We start from the raw sequence: 21,685 nt of genomic DNA on the forward strand, positions 1-21,685 counted from the left end.
ATGGCAAGTAGATCGTAAGATTAATTGCCTTATTAAACTATGAGGCTTAACCAATTGACACACACTGACTGCACCATTATATATCGGACAGAAAAGCAGGATATGAATCAATAGTGGGTTTCAAAATGTGTTGTGTAATGTAACGGTTATTGTTATTCATTTTTATAATGTTTTATTGATGTTCCTGAATTCTTTGCAGTTTTTGATCAAGTCGTCCTGTTTCTGTTCTTTGAACAGAGAAAATCTTTATTCTCAGATTTCAGCAGCTGCAGGTGTGTCTGTACAGACTCTTCACAAAATGTGTTTCTTAAATGGTCTGTCTCTCCAGCATGATTGTGCAGAGTCAAGTAAGTTTCATTTGAGGATCTGAGTCAAACATGCAAAGAAAAATGTGCGGTAAAGCAAAGAAAAGTTAAAGGGTCTCATCTCTCGATCCTGGTTAAACCTGACTGCTGTGTTTGTGGTAATTATAGTGACTGGAGCCTTTATTTAGACAGGAAAAGAGGGATTTACATTAATCCAGTCTAGATTAAATAATAATAAGGTTCCCTTTATAAAACCAATGGAAGAGGACAGGGTGTAATTCTTGCCACATTTTTAAGTTGGTCAAAGCTGAAATAAATCTTTCATATCCAAGAATCAAATATCAAAGATAAATTAATGTTTTTCCTTCTAGCTGTCAGGAACAAAAGATTAATGTGGAGGGGGGTTTACAAGTATTAGAAATAAAAACTAGCTCCCTAATATCCCCATCTCACTATTCCTAAATGTACAGATGTTACAGCTACTCTATTGTTTCCAAGATTTAGTTTGACTTGTTTATAAGAGAACAATGTTTGTTCAGTGGAGGTTGTTATATGATATCATATCCTGTATATAGCAATCATTTGATAAAACCATTGGAGCAAACAGGAACAACAATAAAACCTAAGAAACTCACCTGGGAGCCAGATGCTCCGGGTTCCCTCCCAAAGCCAAGAGATGAAGCCCTCTCGGATTTACCTGTAAAACACATATTGATTATTACCAGACAATAGAATACATTTGGTATCCTGACTTTGTTGATTTAGTTCACACAAGTTAGGATTCGGTTATTTTTAACATTGTACAGTGAGGCTAACTTCACATGGAGGCTTTCAAGAACAGACAGCCACATTGCAGAGTGTTGAACAGCTGCATTGGGGCCACTAAAGCTGTGAATCGCTGTAATTCCAAGCAGTCAATGAAAGTTAAAGGAGAATAGTTTCCACAAACATGTATCAGCTAATCTCGGGAATTAATTTAATATTTACAATCTCAAACGCACATCTTTAACACCAGGTCTGCTACTATATTGATGTCTAAACAGGGACATATTAAGAAAAACTGAAAGCTTGAAAAGTGGAGATTGACAAGTATTATAAATGGATATGATGTGACTCATATTTTTGTCATCAGGAAACAAGGAAACAATTCTAAATACTGTAGTATGATGACATAATATGTAATAACATACATTACAATACATACACAATGCACAAATGTCTTCACATATTGCAAATATTACGTGTGTGTGTCTGTGTGTGTGTGTGTGTGTGTGTGTGTGTGCTTGCATGAATGCATGCGTGTGTATGTGCATGTATGACAGAGAGAACATATTGGAAAAAATAATGATTTCTACTCAAGGACAATGACAGGAGTGTTTTTAGCAGTACAGTAATAAAATATAACAATGGAAAAATGTACAGCACAGTCATGTTTGATATAATCTGGTGCAGACTGGAAGCAAAGAGGGATAAAGAGGAAAGATCAGTGGACGGAGGAATCAACTGACTACATTGACATTACTGGACATAAATGTTCTGCATTTGGACTCTCACTCCCCAAGTAATTATACCTATAAAAAAAGACATCATTTGATGTACTATATTTTGCTGCCGTTGCTACATTAGCTTTTAAAACCGTCATATCAAATTAACTCAGACTTCCATCAATACATTTCATTTAAATGTGACACCCTCAGGTTCTGTTATAATGAACTATATATAGCCTATCAAATATAAACTATATGAACTATTTGACAGACACACAGTAGTTTAGACCAGACAGACCTTCAGTTGTATAAATTGTAGCAGAATGGTTCCTATAGTTTGATGACTTGAAATGGTGCGTGTGCCACAGATTTTTTACGATGCAAGGTTTGTTTTCAGTGGGTTAATTACTGACAGAGTGATAATTGTGTCTTTTTGTCTTTGTCACATCCAGTGTGCAACTCTCAAAGAAAAAGCCACGAGCACCCTTCAGGGGAAAATAAGACCTCTGGCACGCATGAATCATACACATCACAATATCCAGACTCAGCGCTTTTACTCCCCTGGAAAAACAAACAAACAAACAAATGAGAGCTCCACGGGGAGAATGATGAATAACTTTAACGGCATCGTACATTATTTTTGTCAGACCTCCAAATATTACAAGCACAGACACACGCGTTGGAACTAAATTCTGTTTACTCTGGGGAAAAGGTAAATATTTTTTTGTGAGTTTAAAACTTGCATAGCCGGGATCTTTTGGAACACAATGATGACTGATCTGTGCTCTGCTTTCACGAGCGCAGGTGAACAGAGGCACATCTAAGAGAATCCACTTGTGCTTATCTGAGCGTTCCTGCAGGAGACAGTTGTTCTGCATCTGTGCCGACTCTCTCCAGGGACTTAAAGAAGCTGAGAACATCACGCAAGATGGTTTAACTGGCAAAGCTGCTTCTCATCTAACAATAATGTGATACCGTTCTGAGCCGACTCTCTTACAAAAGGAAATAGGATTAAGTTGTCGACTACCACCGACGTTCAGCATCACGGCATGATGATCAAGAAGAATTTTAATTTCTATATTTTCTGTCTAACATCTTATGGTGGTTTAGTGAAATCCATTTTCATTCCCCCAAGAAAAGTCCTCTGAGTGAAAGGTGCGGTCAAGTGCTAAAGTTAAATATTTAGTGGCAGCATGTGTTTTGTCAAACATACTGCGTCTGATGTGAATAATTAATGCTCATTGCTTGAGTTTCAGGCCCCACCGGGACACACAGATGCAGCCTCACAGCTCCTCTGAGTGTTTATGCGGGGAGTACTTGTTACTGTGGGAAAACTTTGGTTTGAAATGATCAGATTCTTTGGCATCATCTTAAACCAGGAGGTGGGCCTCCTTTGGAGAGGGAGGGGGGGGGGGATTCAGTTTCAGACAAGGCACAGTAAATGGAGTTTAAAAACTGTTACACTTGTAATTTCATTGGTTATCGGAGGGACATCACGTAGAACTGAGTCTTCTTCTTGGATGAGAGGTGAAATGTCTTCAAGAGACACAGCAAGTACTCTGAGGCATGGTGAGGGGGTGTCTGAAAGGGGGACCACAGTTCTAGACAACATTTGCATCCAGGAAGTAGCCAGTTAGATCGGTGGGAGCACTGGGCATGGCAGGCTGTCCCTCCCTCCCTCGCTCCATCCCCTATTCAGACCTTACTCCACCTCCCATGACCTGAATCAGCCAGCAAGAGAAGGATGCAGTACAGAGCTCAGGGGACAGGCCACGTGGCAGCGTTGGGGATTAACATGTACAGAGGTCATGGATGAACAGGTCTCTGAGTTCATTCAGACTGTGCTGCTTAAGATGCAGCAGCTCCAACCACTTCATCTCATCCTCTCTGCCCTCGAAGGTGATACATTAGCTTGACGCCTTGATTAGGAACTATGTATGCCTTTCTGCTCTCCTCCATCTTCCTCACTAGATATTAAATAAACTCAGAAGTCCCCACCCTCGGGGTCAAAAGGTTCAAATGGCCATTGGTTATTCACACTGTATATTGACAAATGCTTCTCATCACTTTGGAAGTCAATCCTTTATGCCATGGTGCACAGAGACTCAGGTTAAATCCCATTGTACCCTCTTAAGCCTCGCAACAAGCAGAGAGTAGCTCCTGGATACGAAAGATTTACAAATGTAAAATTTACATTTTGGAACCATGTGGCTTGAGGCTTACTATTCAGATTTCAGGAGAACACATATTCATGATGATGAGGTAAAGTAGAACAAAGTGATATATCATGTGGAACATATTGCTGGGTTGGCCAGTTCTACAGCCAGGAGCCTAAATTAGCTGAATAAAATATCTCCTGAACAGGCACTGACACAATCTCTTGTCACACGCACAAATACTGTAACGGATTTTAAAGAAAACAGGTCAGTGTAATATTTTAGTTGCAGGAAAAAAACTCAACTCAACACAGTCAGTTCCTTTTTTCATGTTCCCTGAAATAAGTCCGGTTAAGTTCGAAGCACTAGTTTATAAATTAAAACACCTTTACTTCAAAGAGGAAAAGGAGGAACCAGCAGAGGCACTACTCATCCATTTCACATGAGTACCAGGCCTGTTTGTTTTTGTGATGCTTTGTTTTCCCTCCTCTGAGCAGCTCTGCATGATCACAGCCCCACAACAACAGCTACTAACGCTGTTATTACTAGTATTTCTTCAGTATGCCCATTTGTTCTGAGCGGGAACTACATTAGGAAGGGCTGTGTGTTGTGTGTGTCACTAATACCTACTAACAAGATGTACAGTACAATGATTGACAAGATGCGAACTTCATTATCTGCCTTAAGGGTCATTGGTTTCTCGAACACTTGTAATCTTATTTGTTGAAATCCTCTCCACTTCCTGATAGACATCAATAAATTAAGTCATCGAAGCATCTATGGACAACTCTCATGAAACCTTTGTCTAGATTTTATACAAGTCACTCCAGTGTTGCTTCAGCTGAAAGTTGAACATGGCGGAGCTCAGTGTTTTGTCAGAAAATACATAAATTATCATCATACAACATAAACATAGATGACTGTGCCACTGTAACATTGTTGTCACAGTGAGGCAGGATAATCTTATTTGTTTGCCCTTATCTACCAAATGAGTTGGCTCCTCTCAACCTGGCTGTACTTCCATCATGCTTTGTAGTACGAACGTGTCATCCGGGCCCAGTCTCTGCTAAATATAGCACTTTGTGTTACAACTCATTACAACTGTGGTTTCTTTTCATACTCCAGGCTGTTGTCCTGTGACTTATACAAAGTGGTTGGTCAATTTGTCCTACAGCCCAGTTTTTAGGTATACACTTGTATCTCATTTTTCAAGCAGGGTCTCTGATTGGAGTTAGGGAATTGGAAAGTTCTTTAACAACTAATATTCTCAGTCTCCTTGCCTGGTTGCTCAGGTTGGTTGGGATGAGAATCTCTGCGTCTCTAATTCCATTTTCTTAATTGCTAACATTGAAACCTGCTGTGCTCTTGCATTACACTGACATACATTGTCTCCACTGTCCCACACAGGCGTTATCCTGCTGGCTTTTACATTGCTGCCTTACCCAAGATGGTGGTTAAGAGAATTTAACTTAATTGAAATAAGGATTGCTTCTCTTTCCTTAGGCCAGATGTTCTCTACTGGTATACAAGTTTAAACCAGCTGCCTTACACATATGAGATTGGTCACAAACTGTTCTGATTTACACACAATTCTGCAATAACCACAGAATGAGTGGTGTTGACCACATGATCAATGACATTGAGATTGACGATATGTGCAGTGGTCATTTTCTAATCATCCCTCTTCGACGACAGCAGTCAAGTTGTTAATGTGGACTTAGTGCATACTGTATTAAGATAGTAAAACAAAACATAATTTAATAATTAATTAGTGGTTACAAATTGAAAAAGAAATGTGTCTGGCTCTTCATCAGTTAAAATGTGAAATAAAATTATAACTTCATGAGGTCAGGGCATTTCCCGATTTCTTGCCAAGACAAAAAAACACCTTGATTTTATTGGCCAGTGTTTATATACTCAACATTTGACTTTGTATAATTAGAAAAACTGGCAGATATTTAATAGACTGAAATTTGCAATAAATGTTTTCATCCAGTTCAAAGTCAGCCACCTCCATGCTGAGCTGATTAAGTGAATAAACACTGTTTTTCTCCACAACATGTGCTGGAGAAAAAGGCAAACTGGCCACTCATTCACGATGTGCCTCCTTATTGATCACAGGGCTGCAGCAAAGCACAGCACTACGCAATGTGTGCAGCCCCTTATTCTAATAATGTGAAAGGTAGTGACCTAAGCGTCTCCAGGGATCAATTCAAAACCCTTGCCGAAAAAACAGCCAATTAGTGAGCGTGCTTCACTGCCTCTCCGACGCATTCCAAGAGTCCATTTTCCGTGCCCCGAAGAAAAGACCATGAAAACAAACACAGAATACGTGACGGGGAAATGTTGTTATTGTAGAAACCAAATGAACTTCTCACACACCAGCTCACTCGGCTTGTTTTTGTTTCTCTGACAGCACACGTGTATGCTGATGCTATCCCCGTTTTTCCTTGCTCGTGTTACCATGTTACGACTTCCATGCCACCTAACCACAAAACTTTACTCCTATCAAGTTAATGACCATTTCGTCATATCAGAATGTTAGCTGGACCAACTCAAGGCAAAAAGAAACACAACATTTTCCAATCTCTTATTGTTGAATTCAATGAAAAGCAGGGGAATTAAATGATCAGGATTTGTGACAGATTAATAAATAAACTGCCAACGTGACGCTCTACCTTATGCAATTCTATATCAACAGACAAGGACAAATCCCCCCCCCCCCCCCCCCCCGATGCTTTTAAAATGCCTTCTTTTGTGTCCTTCTCAAGATAGTTTGTGTACATTCATCCTGTGAAAGCTGTCTGATGCTTCTACCAGGTGTTGATGAGGGGACATGGCCGTGAGGTAGTGTACAAAATCCGTGTCTTCCGCGACCGGGGGGGGGGGGGGATATCTACAGTCCAGCTTGAGGGACGACAGCATGACAGAGAAACATGATGGAGCCACAAAACACTGAGGAATCGTTCCTCCCTTTGCCCTGAGCTCAACATCAATTTCTGCGTGCAGCCTTGTCAGCACTGACATTATTCAAAACAGCAAGAGCAAATGTTAATGAGTTCTTATTTGCATATTTATTTTTTTCTTTGTTGAAATGTCACTGATTATTACGTACTATGATGATAAATGCATCTGCTCATGCAGCCTGATGTGTAATTAGCCGTTAGGTGGAATGAACAGATCAATTAAAAGGCGAGAGACCGGGATCAAGAAATAAAGAGAAATCAAAGGAGGAAAACAGGGATGAGAAACACTGGGGATAGAAAGGTTACCTCCCTTGCGTTAAGACAACAAATGAAAAAAATAGGGTTTAAATCACTCATTGTACAACACGATTTTTAAGCCCTCAAGATATGAGTGACAATCAGGAGCCGCTGCCCAACAGTTTGTCGTATAATCCACCTCTGTGTGAGAGAGGAGATGTGGATCACATTTATCTCCTCCCAGGATAATCAGGTGCCATGGCTCGGTCTATTTGAATTTTTTCTAACTTGCTAAAAAGGAAAAAGGGGGAGGTGTAAAGGGGGAAATGTTTTCGCTTGGCCTTTGCCTTTCTCCTCGTCCAACTATTCTCCTGCCAGTGCTTGTTATTCACAAATGAGGAAAAAAATGCATTACTGAGGACCAGATGGGAACATTCCACATGACCAAACCAATCAATCACCTCGGTGGGACGCAGGTGTGACACAGCCGTGCAGCAACACACCATTTCACAGTCTATCAGGCACAAACACATGGTCACCAATCAATGGCACCCCGAGGACCCATGAGGACGGGTGCTTCTTCGCAGCCTCACTGGTTCATGGCTGATGACTTCATAATCACACATCCATTCTCTCAGAGGAGAAATGCGATGAGCTGCCTAATAACGTCTCCCCCCATGTGAACACCAACACTGTAATAGATGCTGCTTAGGTAGGAGTCTGTCCCCCCCCCCCCCCCCCCCCTTCATCACACACATTCACGTGAGCTTCCTGCCATCGTCCCTGTCAGGTTGCAAGAGCAACTGTCCGGGAGAACATGAGCACATTTAACAAGAAGAACAATTGCCCCCCCCCTCCTCCCCCAGTTAGGTTTTAGAATGAAGTCAGTGTGTAACATCAAAGTAGGAGTAGATGTTTGGTATTAGATGCCAAACAACTGTTGAGCAGTGAAACAACAAAGAGCCGAGGTGAAGGACAAGGAAGGATACACATATGGGCCAGGAATGCCGATCCAGCTCCAAGCACTGGGGGCATATTTCCTTCTTCAGTTAAAGAACACAAGCCTGCACTAAATAAAACACCAAAGCTGCGTCAAGAGGACAGATCATTCGATGAGGGAGCTCCGGGGGCATGGCATTGTATGTGGGCAAAAACTGTGGCAGCCATTTAAGAGATTATTTTATTTCAAGTTGACAAAAAAGTAGCTTCCCACCCCCATATTTCTGTAAGTGGAGAAAAAGTCTTACTGAGCCGTGTTTGTCTCTACACTTCCCACACTTCCCACTCTCAGGGCTGTGCCAGTGCAGGAGAAAATGTCAGGCATCGTCAAGTGGGAGTAAAGGCGAAACAAATGTTTGCATTCTAAATGGTTTGTATTTACAAAGATATTTTCTAGTCTTGATGGCCACTCAAAGCGCTTTAAAGTACAGTTTTTTGCCATTCACACACATTCACAAAGTGCATCTAGCACTTTGTGAGACAAAGTTAGGGACAATTTGGGGTACAGTATCTTTCCCAAGGACACTTCGGCATGGCACAACAGCTCTTCCTCCTCAGCCACAACCGCTCCTACCACAATCCTCTAGAGTCCAGCAAGAGAAGAGGGCAATATTATGTGTGCAGTTGTGACTGTGGGGCAACAGATGGAGAAGGGAGTTGGGAGAGGTGGGCATAAGAATTAACCAGCAAATGAGAGCCAGGATTTCTGTGGCTAATCTCCAGAAGAACTCAAAATCTGATGTGAAACTTTCAATGTTCACCTACAACCTAATTCGACAATGTTTCAAACGTCCTGTCAATCAGGGGTTAATAACATGCCTTCTCCTGTAGCAATTGGTTTAAAAAAAAGAAAGGAAGCAAGGAAGGAAGGAAAGTAGGAGGGAAGGAGGACTAGAATGGCTGGGTTCATACAAGGATTCTCCTGAGGGGATTTTACTGAAATCAGCCGGGGAGGTTGTAAGTTACACAAGCAGGCCGCTGCATTCTTATGCCCTGTCCCAATTCACCCCTAAGCCCTACCCCTTCGTTTTGCACGTGGCCACGAAGGGGTAGTGTTGCCCCATTTCTCTATATGATGTAGGGTAGTGGCCATCTAGCCCTCCAAACACCAATTCAACCGTAGTATATTCAGGACCCCCCTTAAAACATAAATTGGTAGACATAAATTGTTGAATGCTTTACAGACAGACGAAGCGATTCAACATGATGACCACTGCGGGTAAAATGCTCTATGTAATTATAATATCTCGGAAATTAACCATGACTAAATGTTCAAATCCAGTTAGCACGTGACCAGCCATCCAAATTATTAGTGTGTGATACCATCTAAATTATACACCAAGTTTAGCTTTGTTTACTCAGCGTTATTAGCGAAGCAACATTGAGGGCTTAAGTCAGCCGAGGTTAAAACTGTTCCGCTAAAAGGGAATCCTTTGAATGGATCATCTCCTTTTAGCTTTGCACTTGTAAATCACGATTAATGTTATTCTTGCCATCAGCCAAAGGAAACAGGAGGTGAGAAGGAAACGACAGAACAGGGGGGGAGGGGAGAAGAGATATATAGTAGAAGATACAGTGAGATTTAAAAAAAAAATAAAAGGCAAAATGGGTCTTAACCAAAGACTTTGGATATGTTTTTTTTTTATTTTTAAACCTTAAATCAACTCTTCATGTGGTGCAAACATTTGCAGACACCGACTGTAGAAATGCACAAGTCACTTGAGGCCTTTTGACCATCCTAGCTGCCTGTCCTCAGTCTTTCCACCTCAACATGCATAACAATCATTCTCTCGCACGAACTGCAGTGAAGTGACAGAAACATGCTACATGAGGACATCTTTACACTTATTATAAATACAGTCTCGGGGGTCTGACCCCTTGCAGCTAGTTCCTCGAGACTTGTGTCTTCATACCTTGGCCTTTCTTATTCCTCTTAAGAGAGACAGCCCTCCAGGCGTACTGAGGCTACAGCTGATCCTCTGCAGCTGGGCAGCCTCACCAGTCGCATGCTGGGGGCCAGGGCCTCAGGATGACAAGGCAGGGGCCAGCCAGGGCCAAGACGGGCTGAGAGAGAGATGAGGGCAAGGAGGGCTGGGATGAGTGGGGGAGATGTGGGCGGCATGGGGAAAGAGAAAAAGGATTTGCGCCCCTTTCAGCTCGTCTTCAGCTCTTCATGCTCCACCGACCGCAGTAATAGATAAGCGCACCCTGCAGCTCTGCATAATGACCAGCTACATCCACTAAACTGTACTGCACCAAGCTTCTTCTTCCCATCTCTACTCTCTGCTATATACATATATGTATAGTTTGCAGGGATCACTGTTGATAAGATGATCCTGCAAAACAATTGTTGGAGTTAATTTTGTGTTCAGCGTATTCAGCTCTAACAGGGAAAGCTAACAGTGTAGTGTGTGTACGTTTGTGCGAGCGTGTGTATAAATGACAGTGAGAGTGGGAAGAGGGAGCAGCATTGGCAGCACCTGTGACCCACGCAGCAGTAGAAACACACCTGAACGGCACCTGGCTAACATCGCAGCCGGGGTCTGAGGAGGGTCTCCCATGGGACCGAGCATTAGCACATGACACCTGCCCCAGTAAAAACACAATGGGGATGCCAGCGTGATGTGGGATTTGACACTTGACAAAAAGCATTGAGGAACGATTAGATATGGAAAAGTGAAAGACTGGAAGAGATTGAGTCCCCCAACGGAAACGCAACGCAGAGTGGTTGCATAATGTATTTTTAAGTATTTTCAAATATGTACTGGCACAACTTAACTTGAGGAAAGAAACTTCATTATCATTATCATACATGTCACTAAAGCTACAAAAGGTCATATCATACAAAAAGACAATAATGCAAAAATGCTGGATAAACTTTGCTCGATGAACCGTCAACAACAGGAATGTTGAGACTGCATATTAATCAGGGATTATCAGTGGAACTGTATCTCTCGCTCTCTTGAATGGGAGAACAGAGTTGAAAGAAGGAAACTTCACTTCTAGTACAGGTCACTATCATTTCAGAAGCCTCAGTAGATTGTTAGGTTGTTCTTTGATTTTACTAATATGTTTTTTGCTATGTTCTCAAGTTGATAATTTGTAACAGAACAACAAAAAATTCAAATCTTTAGTGGCTGTCAAAAATAAATCTGTTGCGTATTACTGTCTCACCAGGTCTGGGAGGAATGTTGTCTTTGGAAAACCAAAAAAAAATTGTTAGATGTTAAACATTAGTAGCTCGTCCTTACTTCAAATGTTTTGTTTAGACAAGCCTGTGACAGTTCACAGTACAGAGACTAAACAGGGCAGCTATTGAACTAACACCTCGATCCCACTCAGGTAGTCACAGGGTGGGGTGGGGGCAGGGTGCATGCGGCTGTATGCGTGGGTTGATGACATCATTAAGCTGATTAATTTTTATGCAGGGCTAAAGCTGGATGAGTAATATGCATGGAGCACACACCAGAGGAACGTGAGCCCAATATTACAACTCAGCAGTTGGGATATCACGTCCTCAGGCACATGACTGGAAAGAGCTGATGCAAAGCAGTCGTCACCATGGCTACCAAGCTAGAGCCAACATCAAACCCATCTTAGTTTTTAAATACATACAAGTAAGATATTAAGTTATTAACATGGTCATTATACTGCTGTATACAGAGGAACTGTCTTTTGGGCTGTGGAGAAGAAGTGATTTCTGGTAGTGTAGCCAGAGTTAGATAAACATCAGCAATTTTTTAAAGCCAGAAATTGCTGTGTATTCCTAGATATATTTATCTGTATTAACCCTCACCCTAGATAATAATAAAAAACATTAATTCTATATATGTATGCTTTAGCAATCATCGCTTCCATACAGGGTTGGTAGCATACTGCTGTTAAAATACATTTTCTAAATAGTTATTTTTTTACGGATCGGTACTTGGTATTGGCTGATGTGCAAAGTCCAGGCATCGGCATCGGTATCAAGGAGAGAAAAATTTATCATAACATAGTGAACAGCAACATCAACCCGGTCTTACTAATCATCCCAGTGGCTTCAAAGCTTTATATCAAGTTAGGTCTGAGAATCAAAGGCTTTCAACACTTGGTGGAAATCAGTACCAGTCCATTAAGTTAATAATAACAAAAAAGCAAACATTAAGAAGCGGATATACACACACACAAACACATCTACAATCACAATACAGCGTGAAATAAAGGAGCAGGGTGCAGCTCTCTCAAATGTAGCTCATCACCTGGTAATTGCCCAGATTGCTTGAAATCAACATCCCCCACTGACTTCTCCTCATCGAGCTGACACCACAAGAAAAAATCTCAGCAGGTAATTAAATCTAACCATCCCTTGTCAGGGCTATGGGCTGTTGGCTAACAACCCTCCACCGCAAGACCTGCAGAAGCTTTGAGTCACATGGAGAAGGAAGCGAGGTTGAGTGAATTACACTCATTGAGCTTATCAGCTGCACAGGAACATGAGAAAATCAGGAACAACAACTAAGTACGTTTAAAAAGATAATTGTTGCAGGATAAAACAATTTTTGTGTTAGATTCCCAACTACCTCATAGTTTCAGATCATAAATGATCTTCACATCCTTAAGACAAATTAAATGATAATTGAAATTGCCAAATACCTTCAAGAATGTCGTAAAAATTACAGATGATTTGGTTGAAGTAACATCATCAGAGCTGTCCAAACTACCACAAAGCTAACTTTACCTCAAAGCTGTATGCTGATTTATTCTACATGCAACCCTAATAAAAGTTAATGGTGTTGTAACTGCTCAAATGAAAGACTAGGTAGGACAGTCTATATAAATGAGTAACTGTGGTTACCACCTATCAATTCAATTTATTAAAATGAACGGCCAAAAAATATACATAATTGAAGGCTAGAAACTTTTATGTGGTGTGTCTTATCTCAAAATTATCTAAACCACCAGACACTATACGCCAATCTCTCCAAGTGCTGTCTAATGAGACTGACTGACTGACTGACTGACTGACAGAGTTGTCAGGAGTCACATATATTAGTTTAATGTGAGGCAGCTTCTCTACAGGAGTACAGGACTGTACAGAAAAACACCATTTATAATAATTACAAAGAATGACAGATAATGAAACGCAAGAGCCACAGGAACATGACAATGAAAACACAGAACTCGAGGGACACAGGCACTTCCTAAAAGTGAGATGTTCAGCCTAAACTCTCACATTGAAAAGAAAAGCCCTACTTGTACCGAAGTGTTCTAGAAATCATTTGAAACAGACATACTTACGTCCATTAGGGTAAACAAACAATCCATCAAATGAACTACTGTAATTCATTATCAAGCAAATGGTCATCATATCTGTGTGAAAATCTATACTATCAGTAGTCTTTGGGACTCACACATCATATAGCCACAAATCTCTACCAACGACATGTCAGCAGTCTAGTCACTTTCCGCACATGTGACGAGCGGTTGAGTCAAAATGTCTCACATGGCTGAGACTGAATAAGTTTGACCAGTGTAAACAATGCGGCGGCCACCTACCACCTGTCGGGCAGCATGCTAGTGGATGGTGTGAGGGTTAGTAAGAGGATTGTAGCCAGAGGGGGTGGGGCTAGGAGGCACGTGAGACCCAGACCAGCTGATCCATGCACTGCTCTAACATGGGAGCCGGCCCCCAGGGGGAACATAGTCATCGTTAAGCAGTCAGTTGCTCCCCTGCATTCAACCAAAACCCCCCATTCTTCAGCCTCAAATCCCCATTCACTTCTCCTGTGAGACCGGGATAAGACGGTGCCATTGCACAGGTCTAATCTGTTTTATAATGACTTGTTACAGGCATAGATAATGTTCATGGTGAAAAACATATGATCAGACATGTAAATGGGGGGATTTTTCAGCTGATGCAAGTTTACGTAAAAACAAAGCTGCTGTCCAATACGCACTGTGACTGTTTAAATTCAACTCTGACTCAAATTCACAGAACCCATTGCTGACATTTTCTAATCAACAGGTATCTCCAAGGGCAATGTTTATTGAACTGCAGACAAACTGACATGATTAATGTTTTTCATTCTCTCACTGCGTAAAAAGGAATTCCTGCACAATGTGATTCATTTGATTCTGTGAACATTTAGAAATACAGACAGTATATGACGTATTTACTCTGCACCTCATGCTGCATGTGGTACAACACAGTGTGTTTTGTAATCAGGTATAGTTGCAGTATCTGTAGTACAGAGGCCTATTGCTCCAATGTCTTTAGAGAGGACTTTTTATTAAAGTCAGATATACACTAGCGCTGGGGGGGGGGGGGGGGGGGGGGGGATTTCTTCATGATTGACAAATTTGGTTAGAATAAAAAATTCTGAGCCATGTAATAAAATCCAGGAAATATACGTCAGTACTTTCTCCTCGACATGCAGAACTAATTTCAACCACATGCAACTCGTGATTATACAAGGTTAGAACATGACATAAAACATGGTCGACTTTTGTTTGTCTCTGGTTTCTTTGATCTACAATATTACTGTTATTTTGACATTTGGTGGACACATGAAACAGCAGCAGCGTATTACACAGAGGTTGCAGAAGATCAGACGTTCACAGCGGATAGTGCAGTGGAGTGGCCTGTTTTTTCTTAATCAGATGAGCGTTCTTTTTCCTCCAGATTGATGGTCCTCATTGTCTTCAAACTCTAGAGATCTTAAAATACCATTAAATTACATTTGCAGCTATTTGGTGAAGCCGAGACTGTTCAGCTCAGTGAATGGGCAACAGGAGAGAAATTACTTGACAACAATGAAGACTGATATTATTTGTAATAGCGAAACAATTTTTTTTTTCAGATATCTTTCCTGTAGGAAAATCATTGTCTCTGCTGCATTTTCTATAACAAAGCAGTTTAGATCCCCTCTGCTGATAAACAAGACTTAACATTTCCATAAGTTTTTATGTTGTAATAATGTAATTTCATAATAGCATCATCATGACATTCATACCAGCTAAATAAGATTTATCTTGTGTCTCAAATTGTATTGGTTGCAAACTTAATGCATTACTATATGACATAATGTAATTTTCTGACTTCAAATTATTTTCTGTTCAAAAAAGTCCTGGGTTGTGTATGTAGTCCCATATGATGCAGAGATACATGACGTTACTAACAATGTATTATAACATGCGGGTGATCTTATGATATCAGCTTCAGTTTATCTTAGACATACCCAAAAATGTGTTTATCAACAATATTTCTGTTGATCTTGACCTTGACAGTTGATCATCTAGGCTTGAGAAACCCTCCAAAGTAATAAGATTGGTGAAATCATTCAATGTGTTGTTTAGTTATTAGGTTCAGACCCAAACAGCGGTGAAAAAACAATTCCCAGCTTGCACGAATAAGCAAACTGGTGCCTCCGCTGCGTCTTCTCTGAACGTCTGCAGCCTTTCATTGTCATTTCTGCGATCCAGTTCATGATTCACTTACAGTCTCTGGTCAGACCTCGCAGCAGCAGTTTGGGCCAACTCAGCATGATGAATTAACAGTGGAGGACATCACTGAGACAAAGCTCTCTGACTCACCTTTCAGCCAAGTTAACCACTGATTACACCACTTTAATGCAATCTCTCTTAAGTTGCAGTCTGTGCCTTGGCCACACGCCATCCACTTAGCAATATTGTATTGTCCATTAGAGTGATTTAACTATCTGGGTACGTCCTCAGGCTAGCCATTTGCTCAAGCATTTTGCACACCTGACAGGAGGACTGTTGGCCAACTCAGAATTACAGACAACTCGGAATGTTGACACGAAGCCTGACTTGAAAAAAAAAACATTCAGCAGTTCAGAACTTGTAGAGACCGACTGATTCAACCATTACTACTTCTTTCAACCCTCTATCCATTTATCAGATATACCGCTTATTCTTCCAGGGTCATGGGGGACTGTTACCATCCCTACAACCAGATAAATTGAGGCTCTACCTCTAAACATCATGGTTGTGGGATTGTTCAGTGATGAGGAATAACCCTCCAGACATGATTCAATGAAGGTGCTGAAATCTTCATAAACCCGTATAACGCCCAGATATTGCTGTTGAAAAAACTATTGAATGAGGCCAGACTCATCTTGAATTCCACGATTGAGATAAGCACAAGCAATTCCAGTTTACAATCATACTGTCAACATCTGACATATCACTGCATCAAATCGCATCCATATTCTGCAGCTCATTCGCATAATTACAGACGCAGTTAGCGTGGGGAGAGATACACACTGTATGTAAAACAGTCACGTGATCAACTTCAAGAAAGATAACATTACACTTCAATTCAGCAGCACCCATCCATGAACTTTGCTTGGAAACCAGTCTCCAGGGTCCTTATGCAATGAGCTTAACTTAATGATCTTAGCCATAAAACTGTTGATGGTTACACATCGCAATGAGGCCAGCTCTAATGTTACAATGGAATAACAATTTGCCAGTCGATAATAAGAGTATATAGTTGTGTGAGGGCGATCTCTCTTTTGTGTCACAAAAAACAATAAAATACAAAACTGATTGTGATTGATAGACAGCTGAAAGATCCAGCTTCTGCTAGTTGACCACACCTACTTTACTGGATAGAGGAACCCTTTAAATTAGCTAAATTTACATGTTACATAACGTCTTGGAACATGGCGAGTGGTGTTGATAACAGGGGAATTCAACTACTATGATAGGGCTTTGTGTGCATATCAGATGACAAAGGTTAAAAATCACTGGTCTCTAAAAAAATTTAAACAAAAAAAATAAATCAAAGGACGTGGACTAAAGCATGATTTTACAAATCCAAAGGAAATTACTACAAAAACAGTCAAAATGAAATTATATAAATGAAATTCTAAATGTTTGATGTTTCTGTGAGATAATGTTTGATATAACTGTCTGTTTATCTTTGCAACTTAAAAAACACAGAGCCCTGCTGCAAATGGAAGATGCTGATGGCAGTTTTGATGTCTCAGGGACAGCTTCTTATGACGGAAAGCTACACTGATGGCGTGACTTCTAGCCTGGGGGAGGGTCATCGCAGGAGGAGGAAGAGGGAGATATAGAAAGGGGAGGGGGATTGAGGGCGAGAATAAAGACAGCAGGAGCTGATCAAAACTGCCCTGTAGCCTGGTAAGTCTTTCAGTGGTGCTACTTCCAGATGTATGAAGTGCCTTAACCTCAATCAGACAATTTTTTTATATATATATATATCTACTACCAAAGGGCATGTGACGAGAGAACTGAAGAGAATCATTTACTTACCCATTACGTTCGAGTTCATAAAAGGTGTTGGAGACAATCCTTCATGGGACACTAATCGACTGTCACTCAAATGATCGCCGTAATGAGGGCTGTCTGGGAAACCCTGGGGGAAGAGATCAGAATATTAGCCACTTTATTGGGCAACTTCACTAATTGAGTGCTCTGACACACCACTAATTAGGAAGAGGAGAGCACAAATGGTCGCCTATGCCAATAAACTGTCCAATCTCTTGTGCATAATTGCTAAAAGAAATTAAAAAAAAATAAAAATCAAGATCTTTGTGTCTGTAACTGGCATTTAAATTATTTAATTTTAAAGGGCCTACATGATTGTCAGTTTTTTCCCTTTCCTTGAATGGTATTTAGCTTTCTGTGCATGTTAAAAGTGTGCTTAGGCTACATTCATACTTCTACATTTTCTTTAAAAAAAGAAAGTTCTTCTCCATGGAGGAGGGCTGACGTCCTGTGCTTTGATTTGCAGCGAAAAATAAGAGAATGAAAATAACACAATGGCTGAGAGAGCGTAATAAGATTTTGTAGCACGAGCTGCAGGTGAGTTAGATAATTTATTGTTGTTTTTATTTGCAGCTGTACAAGTACTCAACATCCGGTCAGCTTTTAATAATTGGCTATTGCGGGTTTCTGGCAGAGACGACTATCGTAAATATCAAACATGTTTGATATCCACGAGATCTGGGAGGCTTCGACTGAAAGGCCAAAGTCTACATCACAGAAAGTCCATCTGTCTTACAGACAACCCTCCTCATCAAGTGCCTGGAACACCTTGTATTCATCCCGGTTTTTTATCCACAGGGCATCTATGTCACGAGACAACATGTTTACCTATTTGTTAATTTGATCGTTTCCAGCTGATTAGGAGGCCTCTGGGTAAAAGGCATGACATCTCCCACACAGTCTCTGACTGAGCACTCACATGTATGCGTTGCTTTAATGGTTGATGGTGGGCATACCTGACGCTGGGGGCTGGCACGATCTGCATAAGGACAACAATCAATCCCAGTTTCACACAACATTATCGGCTTACGTGCCAATGTGCCATGCTAACTGTAGACTGTAGACATGAGATGTCAGTTGATGCAAAGCTCACATCATGGCCACCTTTTTCATAATCAGGCTCTTTAAAAAATATTCCATTGCCATTAAGTAAATCGGTAATTTCAGCTGAAACAATTTCTATTAATGTTAACTCTATTTCCGATGTGTGTTGATGCTAAAAAACGTCTTTAAAACAAGCATCCAAACCAATATTATTACTGTCAAGGGTTTAATGATAACAGGTTTCTATGCCATCTCTTGCACATGGTTTATAAGACGACATCGTTTTGTAGAGTAGGAAGAAACAGAGAGATGCAATCCTACATCATTCCCAGGTACCTGCAGCTTAAAAAAATTGCCTTTTTCTCCTGCAGCTTAACAGTGCCTTTTCATGACAGTTATCAGCTTCCAGGGCTTAGGTCTAAATATCGGTCACAGTATGGTTTTTGAAAACTCTGGGTCCCATGTAATAAAAGATATTCCGTTACAGTGCTAATCCCAAGCCCTGTGAAAATCCTACTGTGCTCCAGTCAAATACATCTCCCCAAACTACATTAACTCCCACCGGAGAGACCGAGCAGCAATGGGCTTGAATTTCTATAAAGCTATTTTCTCCAACTCATAACCTTTGCATTCAACATACAGTAAAAAAAAAAGTAAATCTTATTATCCATCTTTTTTTTTTGTGAGTGGATGGTGATGGAGTAATTTCAAAGGCAGTGGAGTGCTGCGCTGTGTAGAGGGAATCCTCAGAGATTCCCTATTGTGCTCCTGCCAGGCCGCACACACTGTTAATCACACCATGAACAGACTCAATAACAACAACGGCCGCGTGAGAAGCACTAGCACATACGCACACACACAGACTTATACATACACACCTAACCTAAGACATTTGCTCTGTTCTACACCGAAACGAGGAAAGTGCGTCACACTGAACCCTTAAAAGAAGAGTTCAAAGTTCTGGTAAACACATATATTTTGGCAATGGTTATTTAAAAAGGGTTGATACCCTCTTATATTGTCCATTAAATATGATGGAAATGTTAGATTATCTTAGCATGAAGCATCAAAGCAGAAGGAGACAATTGTCCTTAATCTGCCCAAAGATGAAAAACCCAGATAAACTCAGTTTAAGTTACCATCAAGTCCCAGTCAGGGTGAAACGAAAAACATACGTAGTTGTTAAGTCTCGTGGCTGACAGGCATCTATAGAGACTATCAAGAAAACAAAAGGAGATGCTGAATGTTGCGCTTTCCAAGATAAATAAAAAAAAAAAATCCAGTGGAAATCCAGTCTTTGTAAAACCAGCTGTGAGAAGCATCGCCGTCCCTACCGCCCGATATCAGCCAAATCATCCCAGCCATCACATTAGAGAGGTTAGTGTGATATGTGTTCAATCATTTAGTATGGCCCACAGAGGATGTTATAAAAATTGAAATGACCCTTGAGAGGAAAGAGGATCCCCACCCCTGCTTCAGAACTAGCTGTTTGAGCTAGCTCAACGTTGCCTAATATTTAGAGGAAAGAAATGAGTGGTGATGATATCATCATCTAAATCTGTGCCATAAAAAACAATAAGTATTTCCCAAAATGATCAAGCAATTGTTATTGCAATAAATCTTAGAAAGCACCTGGGACCAACACTTGGAGCTTTCTTCGATTGTTATAATTACGGCTAACAGGGTAAATTAGCAGAGTAGAAAAAGTGGAAGGGGGTAATGGTCAGTCCAGGTTCACAGTTTATGTTTGTCTGTCAATGTAACCACACTATGTTTGCTCCTCTGGGAACATAAGATCATCAATCACAGACCCCTCATCATTCCCAAACACTGGTGGCCTACATCTCTGTGAGACACTAACACACGCTGTCATGGCTGCCACGGGGCTACATTAGTAGTACTGGCTAGAAAACTGTCAGATCATCGTGGCAGCATGCAGGCCGGAGCTCACGCCCTGTCCCCCAATCCCTCGACACAGTGTTTAAAAGTCATCTCTTCGACACTCTGTGCCGCATCCCAGGTGAACGTGTGGCTGCAAGTGGCAGCTTGGAAAGCTATGATATGCTCATGATGGATGTGTGTGGGGTCGAGTATCAAGCCGGGGCAGGGCACTTGGGAAGTGGGGGTTGCAGTGCAGTGACGGTGGGCACAGCCCTGACTGTCAGACCGCCAGCCTACAGCCACAGCTGCCCAGGATACAGAGGCTGGCTGGGAGCCAAGGTCAGCACGGCAGAGCTCGGGACTGGTCACAGTCGACTGCTCACACACTCGTAGTGGAGCAGCTCAAACAAGCTCAGGGACAAGACTGAACTCCCCCTGTAACAGACTGAGAGATGAAGCACTTTCTTCCAAGGACCTTGGACAAACACAGGGAATACGGCACAAATCCAGACATTTAAGAAAATCTATTTTTTCAATCAAAAAATTCTTGTTCAACAAAAAAAAGAAAGAAATTAAACTAGTCACTTTGTAAAAACATTTTTTTACCATTGGCAAAGCTTAAAGTTATGAAACAATTTAACAAACTGGAGTCTGTTCAACAGTGGAAGATTGCTGCGAGAAATGCTGGTTTCCGGTCTTGTCAACACAGTAGGCGTCTTAAAATCTCAGAAATGCACATATGGTATAGGAATCCAGAACTAGCTCCGTTTGACAACTGTCTCCAATTGTTCGGCTCAAGGAACCTGTGTGTTTTTGTGACAGTCAGGCAGCACTATACACAAGTATCGAGGGAATTCTCTTAGGCCCATGTCAATGTTAACGACTTCAATAAGAGGACAAAGTGGAACTAACTAACTATGCGTCTAGTTGTGAAAAGAGAGAGTGAATTCTACGTCAGTTATCAGGTAAACTTGCTCCAGGGCTCGACGCTTCTTTACCAAAGAACACATATTCTGTGTTAAACATTTAGTTTTGATAAAAGGATACAATGAGACATTAAGGGGGGAAAATGGTTTTATTCCGTGAGAAAAAGTATGTGTGTTTAGCCCAGATCTAGATCAAAGTTCTTCGATATATGCATTATTTAGATGGGGATTAAACATCCTATGTATCAGATATTTTACTTCTTAAAAGCTTCTTGATCGAAAAATCTGTGTAAATTACTAATGTGATATGAATGAAAGTTCAGTTTGGAGGACGCCGACCCTGACAGTGATGTGATCTAGAAAGATGTTTAAGAGCTGAAACAG

At 41.0% G+C, this 21,685-nt stretch overlaps 1 protein-coding gene across 2 annotated transcripts in view; it reads right to left on the bottom strand.

The window, feature by feature from the left end:
• Positions 1-21,685, bottom strand: part of tcf12 (transcription factor 12) — a 70,479-nt gene that overhangs the window by 36,346 nt on the left and 12,448 nt on the right. For both annotated transcript variants that reach the window (XM_053414756.1, XM_053414680.1), the window contains exons 5-6: positions 17,436-17,538; positions 941-1,002 (exon numbers count right to left, since the gene is read on the bottom strand). In XM_053414756.1, coding sequence (XP_053270731.1) covers positions 941-1,002; positions 17,436-17,538 — 165 coding nt within the window. The remainder of the gene's footprint in view (positions 1-940; positions 1,003-17,435; positions 17,539-21,685) is intronic.

Source organism: Pleuronectes platessa, chromosome 1 (genome assembly GCF_947347685.1).
Source record: "Pleuronectes platessa chromosome 1, fPlePla1.1, whole genome shotgun sequence".
Lineage (NCBI taxonomy): Eukaryota > Metazoa > Chordata > Actinopteri > Pleuronectiformes > Pleuronectidae > Pleuronectes > Pleuronectes platessa.